General features: G+C 55.0%; 11 protein-coding genes across 11 annotated transcripts; 6 read left to right on the top strand and 5 right to left on the bottom strand.

Annotated features, from left to right (window-relative positions):
- Positions 1-161: 161 nt before the first annotated feature.
- On the top strand, positions 162-1,282 carry EI97DRAFT_212371 (uncharacterized protein). Its single transcript, XM_033793782.1, has 2 exons — positions 162-683; positions 887-1,282. Exons 1-2 carry the CDS (start codon positions 326-328, stop codon positions 1,057-1,059), a joined length of 531 nt encoding a protein of 176 aa, XP_033649903.1. The 5' UTR covers positions 162-325; the 3' UTR covers positions 1,060-1,282.
- EI97DRAFT_212252 (uncharacterized protein) lies at positions 1,144-2,260 on the top strand. Its single transcript, XM_033793781.1, has one exon. The coding sequence runs from the start codon at positions 1,506-1,508 to the stop codon at positions 2,058-2,060; it is 555 nt and encodes a 184-aa protein (XP_033649902.1). The 5' UTR covers positions 1,144-1,505; the 3' UTR covers positions 2,061-2,260.
- A 3-nt stretch (positions 2,261-2,263) lies between these two features.
- On the bottom strand, positions 2,264-3,389 carry EI97DRAFT_445820 (uncharacterized protein; the record flags this gene model as incomplete). Its single annotated transcript, XM_033799989.1, has 2 exons — positions 2,264-3,106; positions 3,156-3,389. 2 exons carry the CDS (start codon positions 3,387-3,389, stop codon positions 2,264-2,266), a joined length of 1,077 nt encoding a protein of 358 aa, XP_033649901.1.
- A 1,022-nt stretch (positions 3,390-4,411) lies between these two features.
- Positions 4,412-5,482, top strand: EI97DRAFT_436991 (histone-fold-containing protein). Its single transcript, XM_033799243.1, has 3 exons — positions 4,412-4,557; positions 4,814-4,951; positions 5,014-5,482. The coding sequence occupies exons 1-3, from the start codon at positions 4,548-4,550 to the stop codon at positions 5,175-5,177; spliced, it is 312 nt and encodes a 103-aa protein (XP_033649900.1). The 5' UTR covers positions 4,412-4,547; the 3' UTR covers positions 5,178-5,482.
- A 489-nt stretch (positions 5,483-5,971) lies between these two features.
- EI97DRAFT_350621 (Isochorismatase hydrolase) lies at positions 5,972-6,664 on the bottom strand (the record flags this gene model as incomplete). The annotated part of the gene is made up of 2 exons (XM_033794833.1): positions 5,972-6,259; positions 6,398-6,664. Coding segments are annotated over 2 exons (555 nt in total), but the record flags the coding sequence as incomplete, so codon positions are not given.
- Positions 6,665-7,434: 770 nt separating this feature from the next.
- On the bottom strand, positions 7,435-8,601 carry EI97DRAFT_212161 (uncharacterized protein). The gene has a single exon (XM_033793780.1). It carries the CDS (start codon positions 8,166-8,168, stop codon positions 7,512-7,514), a length of 657 nt encoding a protein of 218 aa, XP_033649898.1. The 5' UTR covers positions 8,169-8,601; the 3' UTR covers positions 7,435-7,511.
- A 432-nt stretch (positions 8,602-9,033) lies between these two features.
- EI97DRAFT_426474 (uncharacterized protein) lies at positions 9,034-10,125 on the top strand (the record flags this gene model as incomplete). Its single annotated transcript, XM_033797192.1, has 1 exon — positions 9,034-10,125. One exon carries the CDS (start codon positions 9,034-9,036, stop codon positions 10,123-10,125), a length of 1,092 nt encoding a protein of 363 aa, XP_033649897.1.
- Positions 10,126-10,317: 192 nt separating this feature from the next.
- Positions 10,318-11,994, bottom strand: EI97DRAFT_212145 (uncharacterized protein). The gene is made up of 2 exons (XM_033793779.1): positions 11,555-11,994; positions 10,318-11,475 (listed from the first exon to the last, which is right to left on the bottom strand). Exons 1-2 carry the CDS (start codon positions 11,874-11,876, stop codon positions 10,511-10,513), a joined length of 1,287 nt encoding a protein of 428 aa, XP_033649896.1. The 5' UTR covers positions 11,877-11,994; the 3' UTR covers positions 10,318-10,510.
- A 712-nt stretch (positions 11,995-12,706) lies between these two features.
- EI97DRAFT_212089 (uncharacterized protein) lies at positions 12,707-13,016 on the top strand. Its single transcript, XM_033793778.1, has one exon. It carries the CDS (start codon positions 12,756-12,758, stop codon positions 12,948-12,950), a length of 195 nt encoding a protein of 64 aa, XP_033649895.1. The 5' UTR covers positions 12,707-12,755; the 3' UTR covers positions 12,951-13,016.
- Positions 13,017-16,429: 3,413 nt separating this feature from the next.
- On the top strand, positions 16,430-17,273 carry EI97DRAFT_385884 (uncharacterized protein; the record flags this gene model as incomplete). The annotated part of the gene is made up of 3 exons (XM_033796041.1): positions 16,430-16,597; positions 16,651-16,872; positions 16,944-17,273. The coding sequence occupies 3 exons, from the start codon at positions 16,430-16,432 to the stop codon at positions 17,271-17,273; spliced, it is 720 nt and encodes a 239-aa protein (XP_033649894.1).
- A 1,267-nt stretch (positions 17,274-18,540) lies between these two features.
- EI97DRAFT_385929 (uncharacterized protein) lies at positions 18,541-19,294 on the bottom strand (the record flags this gene model as incomplete). The annotated part of the gene is made up of 2 exons (XM_033796044.1): positions 18,541-18,620; positions 18,691-19,294. 2 exons carry the CDS (start codon positions 19,292-19,294, stop codon positions 18,541-18,543), a joined length of 684 nt encoding a protein of 227 aa, XP_033649893.1.
- Positions 19,295-19,937: the final 643 nt, after the last annotated feature.

The raw sequence follows: 19,937 nt of genomic DNA, 5'->3' as shown, positions 1-19,937 counted from the left end.
ACGATGGGAGAGGGTGATATGGCTGCTCAGCAAAAATGAGGAGGGAGGGGATCAGGTGTCAAGGCAGCGGGGAAGGTGAGCCGGCAAGTGGGCAGGCTCAGGCTGGGGGAACTGGGAGGGATGAAGGAAGCAGGCGGGAGGAAGTGGGAGGAGTTGAGGATGAAGAAGGCTGGGTGAAGCAGGCTGTGTGGACGAGTTAAGGAGAGCTGGCCTTGTTGGGGGGAGGTTTGTGCTGCTGCTGGGCTGATGGAAGACGGGTGCAGCAGGTTGTCGGGCGGGCGGTGGGCAGACACACCCCCCGTCTGTGGCTTCGACCCGCGATGCGATGACGTCTTCCCTGGACAGACAGAAGCAGACGCTGGCAGGGTCAGGCACATTGGGCGAGGCCCGGAAATCGAATTTTCTACACAGTACAGACAGAGAAAAAAGGGACAGCTTCACCAGGTTTACTGCGCCGCGCACCGAGGACACGCCGCCTTTTCTGATACATAGACTACTTTGCTCGCTGGAGGCGGGGAGGGGACGCCTTGCCGCAGACCGAGATGATCCGATTGTCTGTGAAAAGGCCGTCTCACTTTGGGCGGGGCAACTGCTTGCCCCATCTCGAAACATGCACACCTGCCGTAAGGCTTTTATTCTGCTTTTCCAGCCGGGCGTTGGCCTGCCAGAATTTCCTCTGGCCGGTGAGTCTCTTCGCCATTTCTGGGGAGTTCGGCGGCACCCCTGCTGCGTCTCGCAATTCCTGCTGCTCCATGCTTCACCCCACAATGCCGCACAATGACGTCCACCATGTCATGGCTTCGGCAGCGCCTGCTGAATTACTTGTAAAAGAAGCCGACAATTCGAGAATGAATGGGGCCGTCAAATGCTGATTTTTTACCGCAAGACAAAGACGACGTGGCCATTCATTGGGGCGAGGGGGGAGGATCAATTGAAACGGCTGCACCGCCTTGTGGACTCCGAAACCAGGCTGATGTTGGACTGTGCCTCCATACTTTAGATCAAAGAGTCAAGAAAGTTGTTTGGAGATTCACTATCTGGCCTTTCCGATACCCGTAGATCTAGAGCGAGGCCATGTAAAACTAATGACCGCATCTACTGTACTAATCCTACAACAGCAGTAGGCTAGCTCTGGTATACGAGATCCCTTAGCGTATTCCTACCTACACCATCAATCAGTCTCCAGCCTACTGCCATATCTGGTACCTAGACTACCCGAGCCCTCCATAGTCTATCACAGTACAGATGGCGGGGATCCAGATCAACATCACCTGCCCCGTATTCCTCGCAATCACACACGCATAGGGCGCACACCACAGCTCCCTTGTCGCCATGACGTACATCTCCAGACATCCTGTATATATATGATATCCGTCCCTCCTGCTCCCTAAATACCAAATACACAGCAAAGCAAAATAGACCCACCTCCCACACTCCTGTATACGGTCACCCATCTTCCATCCAAACATCCAATCTCCAAACATCCAACCTCCAATCCCAACACCATGACACCCCCTCCCCGGCCCCCCCCAAACCACATATCCGGCTCCTGCCTCTGCCGCAGCATCACCTACACCCTCTCCTTCCCCTCCGACTCCACCCCCTGGCCCCCAACCGTCCAATCCTGCCAATGCACCATGTGCCGCAAACACACGGCCTCGCTCCTCCCCATCTTCCTCGTCCTGCGGCCCTCGAGCGGCCAAATCGCCCCCTGGCCTCTCGACGCCGAACGCCATCTGGGAAAAAACACCACGTACACCGAGTACGCCAGCTCGGAGAATGGATTGAGGGGGTTCTGCTCCCGGTGCGGGAGTTCATTGCTTTTCAGGAATCGACGGCAGGATGCAGGGGATCAGAAAGAGAGGGAGAGTCAGGAGACGATGGATCTGTTTGTCGGCACGCTGGATGAGAAGTGGCTCGTCGATGACAGGGAGATGGCAAAGGCGCTGGCTACGCCGAATGAATTGCAGTTCTGGTGCAAACATGCCGTCCAAGGGGTCACGGATGTCGTACGCGGAGGGACGAGGCTCGAGACTGTGAGAGGGACGGAGATGGATTGAGTGTGGATTACGACAAGGGCGAAGAAGGGGAGAAAAGAAAAAACGAAGTCATAGTGACTAGTTTGGTAGATTACAGGTACACCCAGCTCCAAACAACGCCACAAAGGAATGTGATGCACTATCCGCAATCCCATCACGTCACAACACCAGAACCAGCATGCAGAAATCTGTAGATTTTGCGAAGCGAGACAGCACTGTCAAGTCTAATTCTTCTCCTCCACAACCACCTCCTTCTCAGCCACCTCTTCATAAACAGGAGGAGCCTCGCATTGAGGGAGCACAGCGTAGTTGGTCTCGCCCTCCTCGGGAACCCACACAAAGGAGCGGCCACGGTACATCTCATTGACGCCCACAACAACATAGTAGACGCTCCAGGCTACAGCCCACAGGAGCCACACAATCATGGCGCCCAGGAGCATGGGAGCTCCGATACGCATGAAGGCGTTAGCCTTGTGCTTGTGCTGCTTGTGATCGTGGTGCTTGTGGCCGTGGTGGTGGTGGGGGCGGTTGCCGTCACGATGGTCACCTTCAGGATGGTGGTGGCCGCCGTGATGGTGCCGCTCGTCTCCATCATTCGCGACCTGTCCCACCGCACCCCCCTTGAGCTTGTGGCACCCATGTTTCATTGCGCTTGCCATGCTGTGGAACTTGTCCTTTAGAGCCTCCAACTTGCAGGACAGCCAGTCCTTGCAGTCTTCTTGTGCTTGAGCAGAGCCGTCGCTCTTGAACGACGCAATCATGACATGTCCGTCGGCGTCCTGCAGGAGGTAGATGGTGAGCGGAGGAACACGCATGGGCTGGTATCCAATCTGTTCAATGATGAGGGTGACGGGAATCAGATCGAGGCCGCTGTCCTTGTGTACTGGAGCCGAAGGGTAGAAGGTGGTATAGCCGGTAACGCCCAAGGGAAGCGGGTCGTTGGCGCCATATTGGGTGACGTCGAAGAACTGAGGAGGGCCCATAGCACTCTCGAACGAGCGCGGATATATCTGGACGCCGTCGAGGAGCAGGGTCTTGCGATCAGGGCCGACTTCGAAACTGAGAAGCTGCATCCATTAGTACGACGGACCTTTGCGGGCTCCGGAGCTGACGTACGAAAGAGTTTCCAGTGTCCCCGGCCCAGGCGAGCTTGTAGAACGAACCCTCCGCCGTCGCCCTGGGGCATGTGGGACACTCGAGCAAAACATCGCGCCTGTAGGGGTCTAGCTGCGCTGGTGTTCCGAGCGATTCGATGCCCGGGAAGTCGTCAGCCATCTGAGGCGGTAGGAGGATGGCGTTGGCCACGGCGACCAGCGCCATCGAGCTAACCAAGCCGAATTTTGCAAGCATACTGGGCGGAGTAAGGAAAATAAGAGATGGGGTGAAGCTGTCCAGGACAGTGTAGGAGAAGAGAATGCTGAATGATGGAAGAGAGGATCCCTCGGGCGAGGCTGAGTCCTTAGCCTGAGGGGCGCTTTGTCTCACCACCAGTCTGACCGCGTCATCGGCACGTGACCTGGTTCACTTGTCTGGTGGTCCACGGGTAGTCACTCGGTCGCAGAGTAGTGAATTTCAAAAAGACAAATTCAATGGGACCCGCGCAGTGGTACATGGACTGAATTAATCAGGAGTGCTGTAGCCTATATCTACAATTCACGGCAGCCTGAAGAAGTCAGCATTCGTGCATGTAGTGAGCTCGCTTTCCAAGGTTGGCTTCACCGAGTCGATGGAGAACGCTCGGAAAGACGGCGAACGTACATGGAATGCCAGAATGCACATTAATGTGTAGCTTCTCACCTTATGGTGACTCGTAGAATCTGCCGCCTAACTGAGCTATGCATGTCGCAAAAGGATTGCTGTAAGGGACATTCGAAGCTTCTACAGACGCGTCGCGTGCAATGCCCCGATGCATCTTTATCATACGGTCCCTGGGGATGCAGGATAAAACTCCCAAAATAGATAAATGAAGGGCAAGAAGTATTCCGTATGCCACGCAATATCCGTATGTCTTCGGCTCTCTATGCCGGAGCTGAGGTGTCGTGTGGTGGTCGGCGTCGTGGAAGGTTTGGTGGTGTTGTTGGTGTTCCTAAGCTGGCTGACTAAGCGTCCGACCGCGGCAAAAGGGGATCTGGGGAAAGCACCATTTCTGCAGCGAACAAACCGACACTTTGCACCGCGCGCTTTCCAGCACCCTCAAAGCAGCCAAGGCCCAAATCACTTTTGGAGGAGGGGCGGCCCAAAAGTTGATGTTGCCAGAATCCGCCGCTGCCCCTGCCCAACTCGGTTTAGCGCCCTCTGTTGATTCAGGCGCTCTTTTGTGACCTGCCGCCCATAGATAAAGGCGTTTGCCCTCCGCTTTCTCTTTGCTCTTCTTTTCTCGCTTTTCTCTCCCCAACCCGCGAAGTTTCCACACCCAGCGACCGCATCTCTATCCATCCACAGCCTCGTGCTCTCTGCCTTTATTCCATCAACTCCATCAACCTCCACCCGCTCTAACACTTATTCATCATGACTGGACGTAAGTATGATCTTATTTGCACCCTGCTGCCGCGCATCGCATCGCGTTCGCTGTTGTTGCTGCTGTTGCCACCCTGCGTGGTGTTGTATCTATGATATTACCATCACCACCACACGCGCTTGGAGTTTAGCGGCACGCGTCGCGCCCTCAACCACCACGGCGCCGCTGCAGCACTATGCACAGCAGCACAACGCAGCCATGTCGTCGCTGCACCTCCTCTTCTTTGATGCACCTCACTAACATTGTCTTCCTCCAGGCGGCAAAGGTGGCAAGGGCCTCGGAAAGGGCGGCGCCAAGCGTCATCGCAAGATCCTCCGCGACAACATCCAGGGCATCACCAAGCCCGCCATCCGTCGTCTCGCTCGTCGTGGTGGTGTCAAGCGTATCTCTGCCAGTATGTCTTCCTCGCTGTCGCACCATTACCTCTCAACGCGTCGCTAACCCCCTTCTTCACAGTGATCTACGAAGAGACCCGCGGTGTCCTCAAGACCTTCCTCGAGAGCGTCATCCGTGATGCCGTCACCTACACGGAGCACGCCAAGCGCAAGACCGTCACCTCCCTCGACGTCGTCTATGCCCTCAAGCGCCAGGGCCGCACCCTGTACGGTTTCGGTGGTTAAGCGTTCTCGTCCATCGCTACGTCCGTCCGGCACTGCACTGCACCTCGGACGGCTGGTGTCTGGCTTTCTGTTCATCTCTCGGCAACTCATCATGCATGGCGACTTGCAGTGATCAGCCTCCGGCAGCGTTTGCTGACTAGGCTGGCTTGCTGACATGCTGACCTTGGTTGTCTGTGTTTCTTCTTCATGGCTGGGATTAGGGAGAATCTGGGCTGGCGTTATGCGGATCATGTCTTATGTCATGAGCTTTGATGATCTCATGATTTCGGTGCGAATGCTGCCTGCGAGAGCGGGTATTCCGGCGGGTGATTCGGTAGTCAATACATATCGTTTGCTACATTGCATGTCTTGCGTATGCCGTGAGGTGTGTGAATGCATTGAGAATCAAAGTTGCAGACTCAACTCAGTTGTCCCCGAACCAGTGAAGCCTGATACGGGTACGTCTACATGAGAGTGTCGTATACGGCCGACCTTCGGCTTCTGTCTGTCACTGGTGGGATAGAGAGACTGAAGCTGTGGAGCATTCTGTGAAAGTCCTTGCTAACGATGCTATCGAATCTATACTTGGGACAATCCATTCCATTCCAGATTCCTACTGAAGCCATCACTCAAGGTCTTCCAATGCTTCCACTACCCCCATCCCCCTCACCCACCCCCATCCAACTCTCCACCCCGCTCACCACGTCCCTACACCTTCCCACAACCCCAAACCCCCCAGCACCACCGCCCATCCCCCTCGTCAACCCTGCCAAACACACTGCCTTGCCCTCCCCCTCCACCCACCCCTCCACCCCATCCTCCACAACCAGCACATCGAACCCGCGATCCGCCGCCTCCCGCACCGTACTGCTGACGGCCCCCTCGAGCGCGATGCCGCACACGACCAGGTTCCTAAGCCCCCGGGCGCGCAGCGTGGCCTCGAGGTCCGTGTACGTGAAGGCGCCGTAGCCCGGTTTATCGACGACGGGTTCGTGGGGCAGGGGCAGCAGCTCGGAGATGAGGTCGTGGCCGCGGGAGCCGCGGACGAGGAAGGGGCCTAGGGGTCCTTGGGCGCCTATTATTATGCCTCCCCGTCTCTGTGGCTGTGTTGCTTTTTCGTCTCCTTCTCTTTGTTCTTCTTCTCCGTTTGCCCGGGCGGGGTTTGCGTTGTAAATGGGACTGGTATTGGCGTCTCTGCCGGTGGTGGTGCCTTGTCGATGGCTGGTACAGCGACTCCAGACGTATCTCTCCCGGGCCCATGCGGTGCTGCCGCCGCTCTCACGGAACCCCATCCGCGTGTGCCACACGCCGAAGCCCGCGTGGCGGAACGTGCTCAGCAGGCTGACGAGGCGGGGCACGAGGGACTGGAAGCGCGCCAGCGTGTCGGGCGGGAGGGTGCCCGAGGTGGAGAGGTAGCCTTGGGAGGAGAGGAGGTCGCGCTGCATGTCGATGAGGAGGAGGGCGGTGGTGGTCGGGGAGAGGGAGGCGTCGTGCGGCCAGGGGTAGGGGTGGGTGGTGAGGAGGTGGGTTGTTGGTGTGGGTGGTGGCATTGTGGGAATTCTGGGGATTGTGGACGGGATGAATGAGAGTAACGTCAAGGGCAGAATTAATGAGATGGTGACGGTAAGGTAGAGAAAAGAAAGAAATGGGGACGAAGGGAACGAAATGGCATGGCCAAGTTGAATACAAAAATATACGGAAAAGGAACAGCTGCACACCGTGACAAGTGAATACAGAACCAAGTAGTCGGGCTCGTGTAGTGCTGCCATGTGTTGTGTTGGAGGAACTAGACTTTAATCGTCAGTCGAAGGGGCGGTGAGTCCGCATGCTACGTGTGAACATGGTGGGTACTCGGCTTCCCAAATCGGAACTGGAATCTTCTTTTCAGAGTAGCAACATAAACTACCCTTACTGGAGTATCGGTAGGTAGCTTGAATGATTGCAGCACAGTCGGTGCATGACATGTATGTATCTCGCAGGAAAGCTGGACTTCAGATCCAAGATGCATGGCCGAGGAGGAAAAGTGGGTCCGTTGCTTCGTGCCTGGACGCCGGTTGGGAATACATTTTTCTTATTCTTCACCATACTGCTTGCGAATCTTTGCTTGCTCAGTCCTGTCTTTTCTGCTTGTTCAAGCTTTCTTTCTCTTCTTTCCCTTCTCATTTTGGAGTTCAGCACGAATGCTTCTGCGTCGTGTGTGAAGTGCCACATATTGCTGTTTTCCTCCACATCAGAGAAATGGCAGAAACGACAAGGTGATGGGTATCTTACGGTACCAGGACCAGTTCCCAGTGATGAAGCTTCGCCCGCAAGACTCGGGTGGTGTTCAACACCAAGCGTGAGTATCCTCAACGACTAGCCCTCTCCCTCCCCATCGAAAGCAACGGCAAACATCTTGCCCGCCAACGCAGCGACCTCACCACCCAACCCCTCCAAAGCCGCCTTGATCCCCTCAATCGTCTCGGGTGACAATTGCCCCTTTCGAGAGTAGATATCCAGGCCTGCCGGCGTGAAGAGCGTCTTGGCGAAATGCGTCACTACCCACTGATTACCACCCTCGACGCAATCTGCCGCCTTCTCCTCGCCGTAACCTAGGATCTCCCACTGCGAACTCGCAATGACCAACCAGCCCTTGCCGCGCCAGCGGTACCCCAGACTGGCTTTGGGATCGCCGTCGTCGTGAGTACCGGTGCTCGGTGGCGTGGTGATATCCGGGACATGAAAGGGTTTGTCCACGCCGTGCACGGTTTTTATGTTCGAGGAACCCCCCAGGGCTTGGTAGGTGACTGTGTCGTCCAGTTGGGGTGGGGAGGTGTTAGCGATGCGCCTGTAGGTGATCTGTACGTTGCGGTTCTTCTTCCACATGGGAAGTGTGGAGTGTGTGACGTTCCATGTCCCTTCGAGCCAGCTGAGGGACGGTGGTGGAATGGGTGAAGGAGCCGTGGAGGCGGAGCTGGAGCTGGAGCTGGATGGCGAGCGTAGGGTGATTGAAGAGGATGATGGGGATGGCATAACTGGATGCGAAGTGCACGCGTTGCGTTGGGTGAACGTCACCAGTGGTGGATACAACCGATATGGCTTCTACTGAGTGCTGGGTTTTACTGTATTATGCGCAACATCTTCGAACTGTCACTGATAATGCTCTCGAATTGTGACTTTGTGACTTCTGCAGATAATGTTAGTCTTCACAGCGACAACACCCGACCCGACGCCAAGCCGCCAACTCCGCCAAGCCACTTTCTCAAAACTCCATCCGTGCCACAACTTCCCTCCGAGCCTCACAGCCTCCCAGCATCACAGTGGCACCAGTGGCAAGCTCTCCAAACATCGAGTTCTTCATACTTACTTGTGCGGATCGAGTTCGCGGCTAATAATAGAGCCTGGATAGTTATTGGCCTCGGAGCGTATCGGCAAGCGGCACTGGCCCAGAGATGACGAGGCCTGAAACCTTTTCGCGTCTCGGGGCTGTGCTTGGAAGCTGGAGAATGGAGAAGCCGCTCCACTCTGCGTAGGTGCCAATCATAATGCACGTCAACGGCTTTTTGTTCGCCGCTCGTCCTCGTGCGTGCGGCGTGATTGCGTAGGCTTGCCGACTCTGCGAGTTGCGGTTCTTTGATCTTCTTGTGTCTATTCTTTCATTCACTCCCTTTCTCGATTCTCTCGATATCCCGCCTTTCTTTCGAACTTTTCGAAGCTGAAACAGTCTTTTTTTTCCAGCTGATTCAATCGTTACATCACAGTCGTCTTGGCAAAACTTTCATAATCATTTGTCTAGTCGTATTCACCAAACTCTCAATCCTCATTTGTCCGAGCTAAAAAGCATTTGCATCCGGAAGCAACTCTACCGCATCACCACTGAGCCTCTACACCATCAAGCATGTATTGGAAAACGCCCCTACAGGCGACCTTCCTCCTTCCCTTCCTCTACTCCACCGTCACCGCCCAGGTAGCCTGCAACAACTCTCCCCAACTCTGCAACCGACCCTACAGCAACATCACCCACCTAGGAGCTCACAACTCGCCCTTCCTCCGCGACGAGTCCACCTCCTTCTCCACCTCGGGCAACCAATACTTCGACACCATCACCCAACTCGAAGCGGGCGTCCGCCTCCTCACCGCCCAAGTCCACAAACTCAACAACACCGAAGGCAACCAAGCATGGCATCTCTGCCACAGCAGCTGCGATCTCCTCGACGCCGGCACCCTGCAAGACTGGCTCTCCAAGATCAAAACCTGGATGGACAGCAACCCAAACGACGTCGTGACCCTCGTCCTCGTCAACTCTGATGACGCCACCCCGCAAGACCTCGGTCCCCTCTTCCAACTCTCCGGCATCGACAAGTACGCCTACACGCCCACCTCCTCTCCTCCCAGCAACGGCGTGTGGCCCACCCTGAACGCCCTCATCCAAGCCAACAAGCGCCTCATCACCTTCGTCGCCTCCATCACCCCATCCCCGCAATTCCCCTACCTCCTCGACGAATTCTCCTTCGTCTTCGAAAACAACTTTGAAAACGAATCCCCGACCGACTTCTCGTGCACGCCCAACCGACCAAGCGGCCTGGGTACCCCGGAGCAAGCACTCGCTACAGGCCGCATGTTTCTAATGAACCACTTCCTGTACCAAGCCCAAATCTTCGGCATCCAGACCCCAGACGAGGAGAATGTCAACGTCACCAACGCCCAGTCGGGCCGCGGGGCGTTGGGTACGCAGCTCCGCAATTGCGCGACGCAGCAGGGGGGTCGGCCGCCGACGTTTGTCATTGTGGATTTCTTCAACGTGGGGCCTGCGGTTGCGAGTGTGGATGCGGTGAATGGGGTGCAAGGGAGTGTGGTGGGCAGGAGGACGCTGACGGATAAGGTCGTGATGGGGAGTACGTCTGGGGTGGAGGGGAGTGTGGTGAAGGGGAAGGGGAGTCTGGTCGCCGTGGTGGTGGCGGTCGTTGTGCTGGTGGGATTGGGGGTGTAGGGATGAGTAAGGTTTTCTGGTATTGGATGGTTGGCTTTCTTTCGATTTGCATAGCGATGGCGTTGGGGTTTTTTGGCATTGAATGAAACCTTTGGGACGCTGGAAGATAGCGAATGGGATTGGATAAGAACCGTTATTATATGTATGCCCAGAGTGTGAGTCGGTTATCGAGGACCGCTGCTCACTGCTGTGCTGGTCATAGTTGTGCTATAAACATTAGTGAAACTAGAAGTATTCCAAAAGCAAATGTTCAAAGAACCAGCCTGAGAGTGTACATATGTATATGAATGAATCTTCATGTTCATTGGCTATCGAACGAAGCCGACTAGCCGTACTACCCTCCCTCCTTCCCTTTGCTTTCTTTCCGAATTCTCCTTTTACATATTCACATATTCTCCAGCACATACTTCAACCCCGCCCACATCTCCTCCCCACTCGGCTTGATCTGCTCCGGCGGCAACACAAACCCATAGCGGCCCGTATCCCGCAACTCGACCGTCATAGAGTAGGTCGCGTTGGCCTTCTCGTAGGCGTAATCCACGCTGTCGCCCGTGACCTGGTAGATGGTCTGGCAGATGGGCCCCGCGGTGAAATCGGTGCCATGCACGGCCTTGATGGCCGCCACGGCGCCCTTGGAGATGGTCTCGTATTTCGCTGCGTCGGGCACCACGCCGCTGCACGTGTAGCCGTAGGGGTACATCCAGAGCTGCGAGTACGAGTGGATGTCCATGTACAGCTGGACGCCTTTGCCAGCGGCCACGCCGTCGAGGTGGCTCTTGAGGACTTTGGTCTCGGTGCCGTCGCCTGCGGAGGGGCCCTTGTAGTCTTGCGCGCAGGGCGAGGTGCTAGCTCCGCCGCGCTGGTCCCACTGGTTGGGCCAGTTGCGGTTGATGTCGCGCCCGACGCACGAGGCCGAAGGCGTTGACTGACGGTTCTTGCGCCACATGCGGTCGGAGGATTGGGAGAAGGCGAAGCCGTCCGGGTTGACGATGGGGATGATGTAGAAGTCGTACTTGTCCTTGAAGGCTTGCGTGGTCGGGACCTTGGACGTCAGGAGTTGGTACGCGGCGTACTCGACGACCATGGTGGTGATCCATTCGCGGGCGTGCACGGTGCCGTGCCAGACGATGCCGGGCTTGGAGTTGGGTCCCGAGCTGCCATAGATGTGGATGCCCTTGATGTCGCGGCCTTCGTGGGATTTGCCGGCTACAAAGGTTTGGGCGTTGGATGGGAAGGCGGCGGCCAGGTCGGAGAGGAATTGCAGGTGGTCGGCTATCGGGTGGTAGGCGTTGAACCAGGTGGCATCTGGTGCTGCTAAATGAGTGGAATCGCGGTCCTCCGCGGTAGCGGCTGCTGGAGATGGAACGGACTTGTTAGCTTGGCTCTTGCTTGAGATGGATCTTGAACAGACAAAGTGAAATCAATGTACAGATATAGACGGGGAAATCCCCTTCGGCGGCAATCGATTGGCCGAGGTCGTCGTGCATGACCTTGACTTCAAAGTCGGCGACGGCCTTCTCCCAGGCGTCGATTTGCGTCGGCGCAACCATGACATCGACGACGTCGCTGCTCTCGGCCTTGCCCTTCCATGTCTCGACTCCTACATCCTGGACCGCTTTGCTGAACTGCGCATTGTTGTGTCCGACATTGACACGGTAGACTTTCCAGCCAGTGTAGTCGACTTGGGTTGCGACTGAGGCTGCGGAAGCGAAGCCCAGTGACGCAAGGCCCAAAGCTGCTGCTACCTTCATGATATGATATAATGATAGAAGCAAAGTAATAAACGAGAGAAGAGGGGCAGAGAGGAGCAGATCGATGATGATGTGCACCCGTCCGCCTTATTTATGCCATTCGATGTGGGAGCAAACACCAGCCATGGAGTCGTCCAACAGCCATAGCACCGCGGATACCTGCTTTATTGCACCTGCCATTCATGATGTGGTTGCCCGATTCGCGTACGGGGATACTGCCGCGCGAAGGGCAGGTCCATGGGCGCTATCCAGCTGGATGGGAGAGGTTTAATCTATTTCGCATGTCTGGGGATCGGCTGGCTGGATGTTTATTTGTCAATTCATGACGCCCCGCCACAGCCTGTTTCATCCGTCTGCCTGCTTCGGGAAGCTCAGTGGCTGCGGGGTCCATGTCGATCAGGAGAAGACACAAAGGATACAAAGACTATCACTCCGTGGTGTGCCTGCGTTGGGGGCTTATCGCGGGCGGTTCCCGGTTACCCATTGCTGCGAAGGCCGAGTGACCTGCCCCTTTGAACGAAGAGACAAGACAGGGGAGGGACAGCTACAGCAGGCTGTAAGCTTGGGTCCTGTGCTGCTGTGAGAGGAATCGAGGAAGCGACTACTGTAATGAGCGGGTTGTACGGAGTATATATGGTACAGGCTGAGGGGGCGGTTACAATGCAATCGCACGAGCTGGTTAATAGAATCTGTCCTGCGGCTTTGCCGTGTGGCTGGCTGGGGAGGCGTTAGGGCTAAACTCGGTTGGGGCGAGAAGGCATTTTTCACGTGATGTATTTACGCTAAGCTCAAATGGGCTCAAAATGGAACGCATGAAACCTAAAGCTGCAAAAGCTGCGAAGATGACATCGCCTGCTCCAGCTTCACTTCGTCGTCTTCATGGTGCACCATTGTGATAGAACACGTTACTACGCCCCTCAGATTGAAGCAGGCCTCTGCAGGATGAAGTTGGCTCCCCGTCTGAGAACCAGCAATATCTCCGCCTCCTCAGCACAACTAAGTCAAACATCCCATGTTCACCCAACTCGTATCCCGTCACAGGCCGCTTCATATGTGGTTGCCATCAAGATGTGAAAGACCATAAGGGATAAGAGGGGAGCTCGCAGCCGACACTATAGAGTCATCCCTAGAGACCCATAAAGCCGGTTGGCAAACGCTTTGAAGAGCTATGTTGGGGCAATGGCATTGAAAGACAGACGCAATCCGTCAGTGGCTGTCACCTTCGCGAAAGGCGTTGGTACAAGCATCAGGAATCGAAGTCAAATGGAATCGGAAGAGGAACAGAACAGTGATACACATTCTCAACTCACAGGAAGCCTCAATGGGTCGCTCTCGTGTCTTCGCTCGTCCTGGCCCCTGAGTCGGCCGGCTACTCGAATGGAAGAAACGATGCATGGATTCCTGAATACAAAGTAAACGGATTCATACGAAGACTTCCAGCAGTGGATACAAGTCGCAGGAGTTTTAGCAACTATGATCTCGGCCACGACACGAACAAGTCTTTGGTGACCTCAACGGATCTAGTGTACATGCCAGCACTGGCCCACAGGCTACATTGAAGGAGCCTCGAATGGTCTGCGTAGTCACAGCCAAGACTATGATCCGGACAGGACAGACAAATATGCAGAATGGCAGCAGGAGGTACGCGTCAAATGATCCCAACCCGTCCTGCTTTCCACTGTCTCCACTGCCAGGGGAAGCTAGAGGAGCTCCCCGCGTCAGGACGTATTTCCTCATTTGGGCCACTTCTGCAACGCTGTATGGCTTTCGGCACATCTTCTCCAGTCAAGACGAAACTAGCCAAATGGGGACGCATGTCGAGGTTACTCATGAGCAGCATCGGTTACAGCTCATTTGCGAAGACGCACGCCGCTCACAGCGCTGAATGGCTTTCACTCCTACGAACGCAGTCCGTTTTGATTTCAGACAAGCTTGGGCCTCGTGATCAGGTCGATCTCCTGGCAACGCTCCATAGCCGCTGATGTGCTCGTATCCTCCGTCAGCCGGGTCCCTATGCAAGCGCGGGAACACCCAAGCGAGGATTTTCCCCAGACGCCGCTTAAGCACACTGCATAGGCCTGCTCTAGCTATGTACCGGTATCTGCAGAGGACAAGGCAGATTCCAGGAACTGCCTTCGCGGACAACCACATCGCTTGGCCTCGCTGTGTCTCTTAGGTCTATCAACTACGATTCGTGTCCGTCTCTATTACTTTTCGGCTCAGGCTAGGCACCGTTTGCAGCCTTGTGCAGGTGGAGTTACGGCTAGGGGACAGTTCCGCATGCGAGGATGGGTCAGTCAGTGACCAACTGCGTCCAGGAGGGAGACCGCAGGGTGGGAAGCCGGCCCTAGTGGAATCAATGCTCCACGATCTGGCTACACTTGTCAATGGATTGGTGGACCTAGTTCCTCCGACTCGTACGCTCGCATCGAAGTACCTGACCACGTCTTATGCCTTACCCATGCATGGAATAAGGGAGGGATGTGCTTATGGATCCACCTTGGTAGTGTCAGCACTTGCAATGTGCCAACATGTGCGTGCACCTGGGGAAGCTGCGTAAAGGCATCTGACCTCTACTAGAGAATCTCCGGCCACCATAAGGCTTGACGAAACGATGTGGCTATTGAACCCGTTCGCAAAAGGCGATATGCAGAGAAGTTCAAATCTCTTCAGGAACCAACCCATATCACTCTCGTAGTTTCCACATGACGGAGTTCCCGGTCCCAAGAATGCAACGATGGTCAAATCAGGTAATGCATCCTGATGGATCTCGCTGCATCAATACTCGCGGTGGAGATGTGGGCCAAAAATAGTGGAAGAGTGCATGCTCCTCCATGTGTTGCACTATGAGCGCTCACGAGGTTTATATTCACGTCTCCCCAGTGCAACGGTTGTTAATGAAATAGCAGCATCTCAAAATAGCTACCGGGACCTCAACCGATCTCAGTGCCCACGGCATTAACATCATTCCCGTGGTACTCACGATTACTCGCAAGTCATAACCGAGTGCACTGCACCGCTGCTGGCACTTCGATGGTTGGGACACCGTACAGCCTACTACATCCCAAATGCATCTGCTCTTCACAACCGATTGTGATATCTTCGAGGCAATGTCATCCGATAATGCCACCATACCTCAAACGGTGGCGTCCCATAGCCGTTTCAAATCCCGTCTTCAAGGACCTGGTCAGTCACGTCTGTTCATTCCTTGGCAATACGATGTCTGGCTGGCCTCTGTCCAAGGAGCATCCCGTGTCATCCAATTTGCAGTTCCAGCAACGAGAATTGATAGCGGGACAGAAGTGACAGCGTGAGCAGGTCGTCTCCAGCAGCAAACTGACCGCGGCTTGAGAGACAACCTGGAGCCTGGAGCGCGCTTACGCCGTAATGCCAATTATCCAGATTGTCAACAGCTTCAATTCCCAGGCTTGAGGCGAAATGTGAGGCATCCAGCGGGTCGTTTAATGTACATTCATATGTGCAGAGATTGAGCGAGAGACGAGGCCAGTGAAGTGTCGTTACTTTATGCTGTTGCGCTAGGTCCCAAAGGAGAAATGAATGCCAGTATGTGGCCTGGTCGATCCCTGCAGCTCATCGGAACCAGCGCGCCCACCTCGTCAGATCGATATTACCCAAAGCCGAGTAAATAAACCGACCGTGGCAAAATGCCAAAATTGTCACATAAATTACAACCACGCTGGGTCGAGACCTGTTCTGTCAGCACGAGATTCCGGATGTTGGGTCCCTAAGACGGCCATGGTGCTCAGCCCAGTCGGGCCTTTGGTATCCAGCTACCATTGACCTTTTGTTGCCACCTGTCACCTGACCCAATATATTTCACTCGGTTACGGCCTGATCGTAAAAGTCGATTGTTATTTTTGGCCTTCTAGAAGACCCAGAGGCCTGTCGAGAGGCTCTTTGTGGGGGAAACGCAATTAACCTTCCCATCGAAGCTTTTCGTATTCCCACTCTAAGAATTCCATCCGCCTTAGCGTTTGCCCGCGCCGTTGGACGCATCACGGCGACTCCACTGTTCCTGACATGGCTAGACACCATCATGAGCACTCCGTCCCGGCGACAGCTCGTGGGAATCATCTCGTATTTGCCATTCGTTTGCTTGCCTAGAGCATTGTCACACCAGCTAGACCGATCCTACGCAATATAGCACTTCTGCGGCCAGACGCAAAGAGTGCAGGCAGGACCAGTCCAGTCCCCCAGGAAATGTCTCTCCAATACACTCAAGGGTATAACGGAGCTAATAATAACACAAGCTAGCCGGAAATGAGGTTGTGATGGCTCGTACCGCCATGGTGACAACAACCTCGGGAGGAGACGAAGTGGCCAGATACACACAGCCCAGAAAGACCTTGGACCGGGAACGCTAGGCGTTGGATATTGATATCGAATTCTGGTCACTGAGGAATCGAGTATAAAGCCTGGGTAGATCTCCCTCCATTGAGAACCATCATCGACCAGCACTCCTCTCATCTTCTGATCCACAGTTCAAACCACAGAGTTCGCTCTTCAGCATCTCCATCACCAAAACCATCAAAATGCACGCCAAAGTCGCCGCTCTCCTCCTCCCGGTCCTGGCCGCCGCCAACCCTCTTCCCCAAGCCAGCAAGCCCGACCCGGCCCAGATCACCATCGTCGACACCAGCTACTCTGGCAACGGCTGTCCTCAGGGCTCCGTCTCCACCACCACCTCCCAGGACAAGACTGTACGTGCCCAGTGTCTTCCCATCCCGGTTCTCATGGTGCTAACAAATCCAAGGTCATCACCTACGGCTTCGACAAGTTCCAGACCTACATTGGCCCCGGCACCAGTCCCTCGGACAAGTCCAAGAACTGCGCTCTCCACCTGAACCTCAGGTACCCCGGTGGCTTCCAGTATGCCGTCGTCGACGCCACCTACCACGGCTTTGCTCGCCTTGACCCCGGTGTCACTGGCACTTTCCTGACCACCTACTTCTTCTCTCAGGATGCCTCCAAGACGGTACGTCAACAGCTCCCACCTCTTTCCCTTGGGGGACACCTTATACTGACAGACTCTTCTCTCTTCTCTAGTCCACGACCCGTTACTCGATCAAGGGCACCGAGAAGCTCGCCCTCGGCGAGGTCTACACCAAGACGGACCAGGTCGAGACGACGGCGACCGTCTGGTCCCCCTGCGGCACCAACGGCATCCTCAACATCAACAACCGCATCTCGCTCACGAGCACCGACTCCAAGGCCAGCGGCGAGCTGTCCAACGACGACGCCACCGTCGCCTTCACCCAGCAGCTCCACGTTGCCTGGAGGCCTTGCACGCCTGGCTCAGGCAACGGCAGCGTCGGCGGCGGCGATGTTGTCGGCATTGGCCAGCCCAGCTCTGATGTCGAGTTTGGCAGCAACTAAGCGGTTGTGGCTCTGAGGGTGCGGAGAGGAGAGTGCGTGGGGAAAGGGGGAGTTTTTCTTTCTTCGGTCTGGTGAGAAAGGGGAAAAGGTGATGGGGGGCTTTGTAAATAGCTGCTCTCCCCCGTGGTTCTGACGCCGATGGATGATGAGTTGTTGAATCGATGATTTTGCTTTCAGAAGCTCTGCCTCATGCTTTGCATCCATTGCTGTGAACTTCATTTTTCTTATTAACCTGCAGCTAATCCTTTTCTATGACAGCAGGAAAACAACAGGGGGGCAAGGATGTTAATTATCCCAAAGAGATATCCGCACACTAACATCATAGGAAACAACAACCCTCACATACAGCGGCAGCAATACCTATTTCTCAAAGATAGTGCAGGAAACCGGGCGGTTGGCGTGTTCAACAGCTTATCGTAGCTGCTGCGTGCTCGACATGTTGGGACTTTTCATGTAGAGCTTGATCATTGCAAAACACGCTGCCAGCTCATCCAATCGCGCTTCAAAGTCCAAAATCAATATCACACTTTTCGATGTCGTTTGAATTCGGGACAACTTGACTGTTGGGGGCACAATGGGTCATGTGATTGAAAACCGACCACCAGACGCATGGAATAGTCGAGTGTTGAGAAGGTTTAATCTCCGTTACCAGGAGGGTAAGCACAGTAACACTCGTGTGACAAGGCAGAAACGAGGCAGCTGAAACCGTCACTATTGTTAATACAAGGGGACGGAATGTAGGCAAGCTCACTGCGTGATAACATAACACAAACATGGGAAGTGGCACTATATGTGCACCATGGAGAGGGAGCGAATGCCCACAATCCCCTTTGTGAAGATCATTCGTGAATACAGAGGAGAGAACATTTTTATTGTCGCAGCTGCTCTGGGAGAATGGAAATCGATGTGGAGAGGCAAAGGAAAGAGTAAAGAGGAAATAAAAAAGAAGAAGAAGAGGAAAAGACCATCTAATCCAGAGATACAATCATACGCCAAAGCGCCCAGTATCCATCCTTCCACTCTAATCAAGCCTGTCATCTCCATCATCACCGGTGTTTTGTGTTGCTTTCCGCATCCCAAACCCAACCCAAGCCAAAATTTCACCAGAAGACCCTCAAGAAAGAGAAAGAAAGCAAGAAGTAGACTCCATTCCAGGAGGAGAGACCAAAAAATTGAGGACTGGAGGTGGTCTTAGAAATGTATCTCGACCGCACATGCATACCAAAACATGTTAGATGAAAAACCAGCAAGTAACGCTTTTGTGCTTTCAACGTGATCTGCGGCGCTCCTGAATCGCTCTCAATACCTCCAACCATTCGCCATCATCATCGCCACCGTCACCCACCCCTGTAGAAGGCACGAGAGATATCAGGAACCGAGAGGTATCGAGAAGCTCAACTAGCGTGTATGGACTTACCGTTTTGAGCCAGCCTCGTGGGCGGGGATGCGCCTTGCACCAGGATGGGATTGCTCTCCACCGCCTGGATGTTGACGTATCCCTCGCGACCGTCCGCGTCCGTCACAAAGCGCGCCAGAGTGATGCGGATGCGGTAGCTTCCGGCTTGCCAGATTTCGAGGCTGTTGAAGATCATGACGCCGACGCCGCGAGGATCGTCCATCTCCATGAATGAGATGGAGCCGTCAGCGGCGGCGTCTCGGAATGAACGGACCGAATCCAATCGCGGGCCCCGGAGCAAGGTGTTCAGCCGGCGAGGGTCATTGGTAACGGTCGAGTTGGGGCCTGGGACCAGGGTGGCATAGGCATACAAATGACTGGAATCACCGACGACGTGCTCCGGCTCAACGTTGGTGGTCCTAAGTCGTACGATGACTGCTCCGGCGAGGGGTGCTCCGGCACGGGCGGTGGCAGGAGGCTGGACGACCACATCCATGGCGTAACGGATGTCTTCGGGAGATGCTGACCGCCTTCCTCTTGATCGTCCGGGGGTTTGACTGCCCGGCCGTCTCGAGGTTCTTGTGGTACCGTTCCCCGGCGCCCGTGGTCTCGCAACAGAGCTCATTGATCCGTCTGTACCCTGAGGTGTCGTGTTACGTCCGTTGGATAGCTGTGCAAGGCGAGCTGATCTGCGAAGACTGGATGATCGGGTCTGCGACTGTGAAGCGGCGCGCCGTGAAGTTGAAGTCAATCCTCTCCTCGACGTACTCCGGGCGGGATGTGAATTTCTACCTCTTCCGCCTCTTCGGCCCCTTTGCATCTGACGAAGGATAAACACCTACAAAGGTTACTTAGTAGAAGTTTCAGGGAATACCTTCCGGGCAATGCTCAGCCTGTTGATGCAGTTATGCCGGGACCAGATGCAAGAAACAAACAAGCTACAGGCAAAAGAGAGTGCGAAAAGAGTGACACAATCGAACGGGGAAAAGGCGCACAGCGCCGGCAGCCCTAATGTACCCAGTACCCTTCACACCATGACGCTACAGGATTGGTATGAAGCTGGGTGCAGAAGAAGAGGAGATTGAGGCTCAAGCCATGAGTCAGGCTCCATGGTGCTCTTCAGTAACCTCACCAGGCCCTTTAATCTTATCCCGACTTCTTTCTGAGGTCAGAGGGCCGGTCACTGCCTTATCTGATAAGATATAGGTGGTGAGGTGAGGTCGAAAGAAGGACAGGACCTCGGGCTGGGGGTGCTTCATTGTAGGGGA

The sequence above is a fragment of the Westerdykella ornata genome (assembly GCF_010094085.1).
Source record: "Westerdykella ornata strain CBS 379.55 unplaced genomic scaffold EI97scaffold_39, whole genome shotgun sequence".
Taxonomy (NCBI): Eukaryota; Fungi; Ascomycota; class Dothideomycetes; order Pleosporales; family Sporormiaceae; genus Westerdykella; species Westerdykella ornata.
Note: the sequence above shows the minus strand (reverse complement) of the source record. Positions and strands in the feature narration are given on the sequence as shown.

Bases quoted from the DNA above. Each gene is read 5' to 3' on its own strand.
- EI97DRAFT_212371 (XM_033793782.1), top strand. From the start codon at position 326: ATGACGTCTTCCCTGGACAGACAGAAGCAGACGCTGGCAGGGTCAGGC. The intron at 684-886 runs GTGAGTCTCTTC...TTTTACCGCAAG, and splicing joins GCCAGAATTTCCTCTGGCCG to ACAAAGACGACGTGGCCATT.
- EI97DRAFT_212252 (XM_033793781.1), top strand. From the start codon at position 1,506: ATGACACCCCCTCCCCGGCCCCCCCCAAACCACATATCCGGCTCCTGC.
- EI97DRAFT_436991 (XM_033799243.1), top strand. The intron at 4,952-5,013 runs GTATGTCTTCCT...CCTTCTTCACAG, and splicing joins TGTCAAGCGTATCTCTGCCA to TGATCTACGAAGAGACCCGC.
- EI97DRAFT_212161 (XM_033793780.1), bottom strand. From the start codon at position 8,168: ATGCCATCCCCATCATCCTCTTCAATCACCCTACGCTCGCCATCCAGC.
- EI97DRAFT_212145 (XM_033793779.1), bottom strand. From the start codon at position 11,876: ATGAAGGTAGCAGCAGCTTTGGGCCTTGCGTCACTGGGCTTCGCTTCC. The intron at 11,476-11,554 runs GTACATTGATTT...CATCTCCAGCAG, and splicing joins GGATTTCCCCGTCTATATCT to CCGCTACCGCGGAGGACCGC.
- EI97DRAFT_212089 (XM_033793778.1), top strand. From the start codon at position 12,756: ATGGTGCACCATTGTGATAGAACACGTTACTACGCCCCTCAGATTGAA.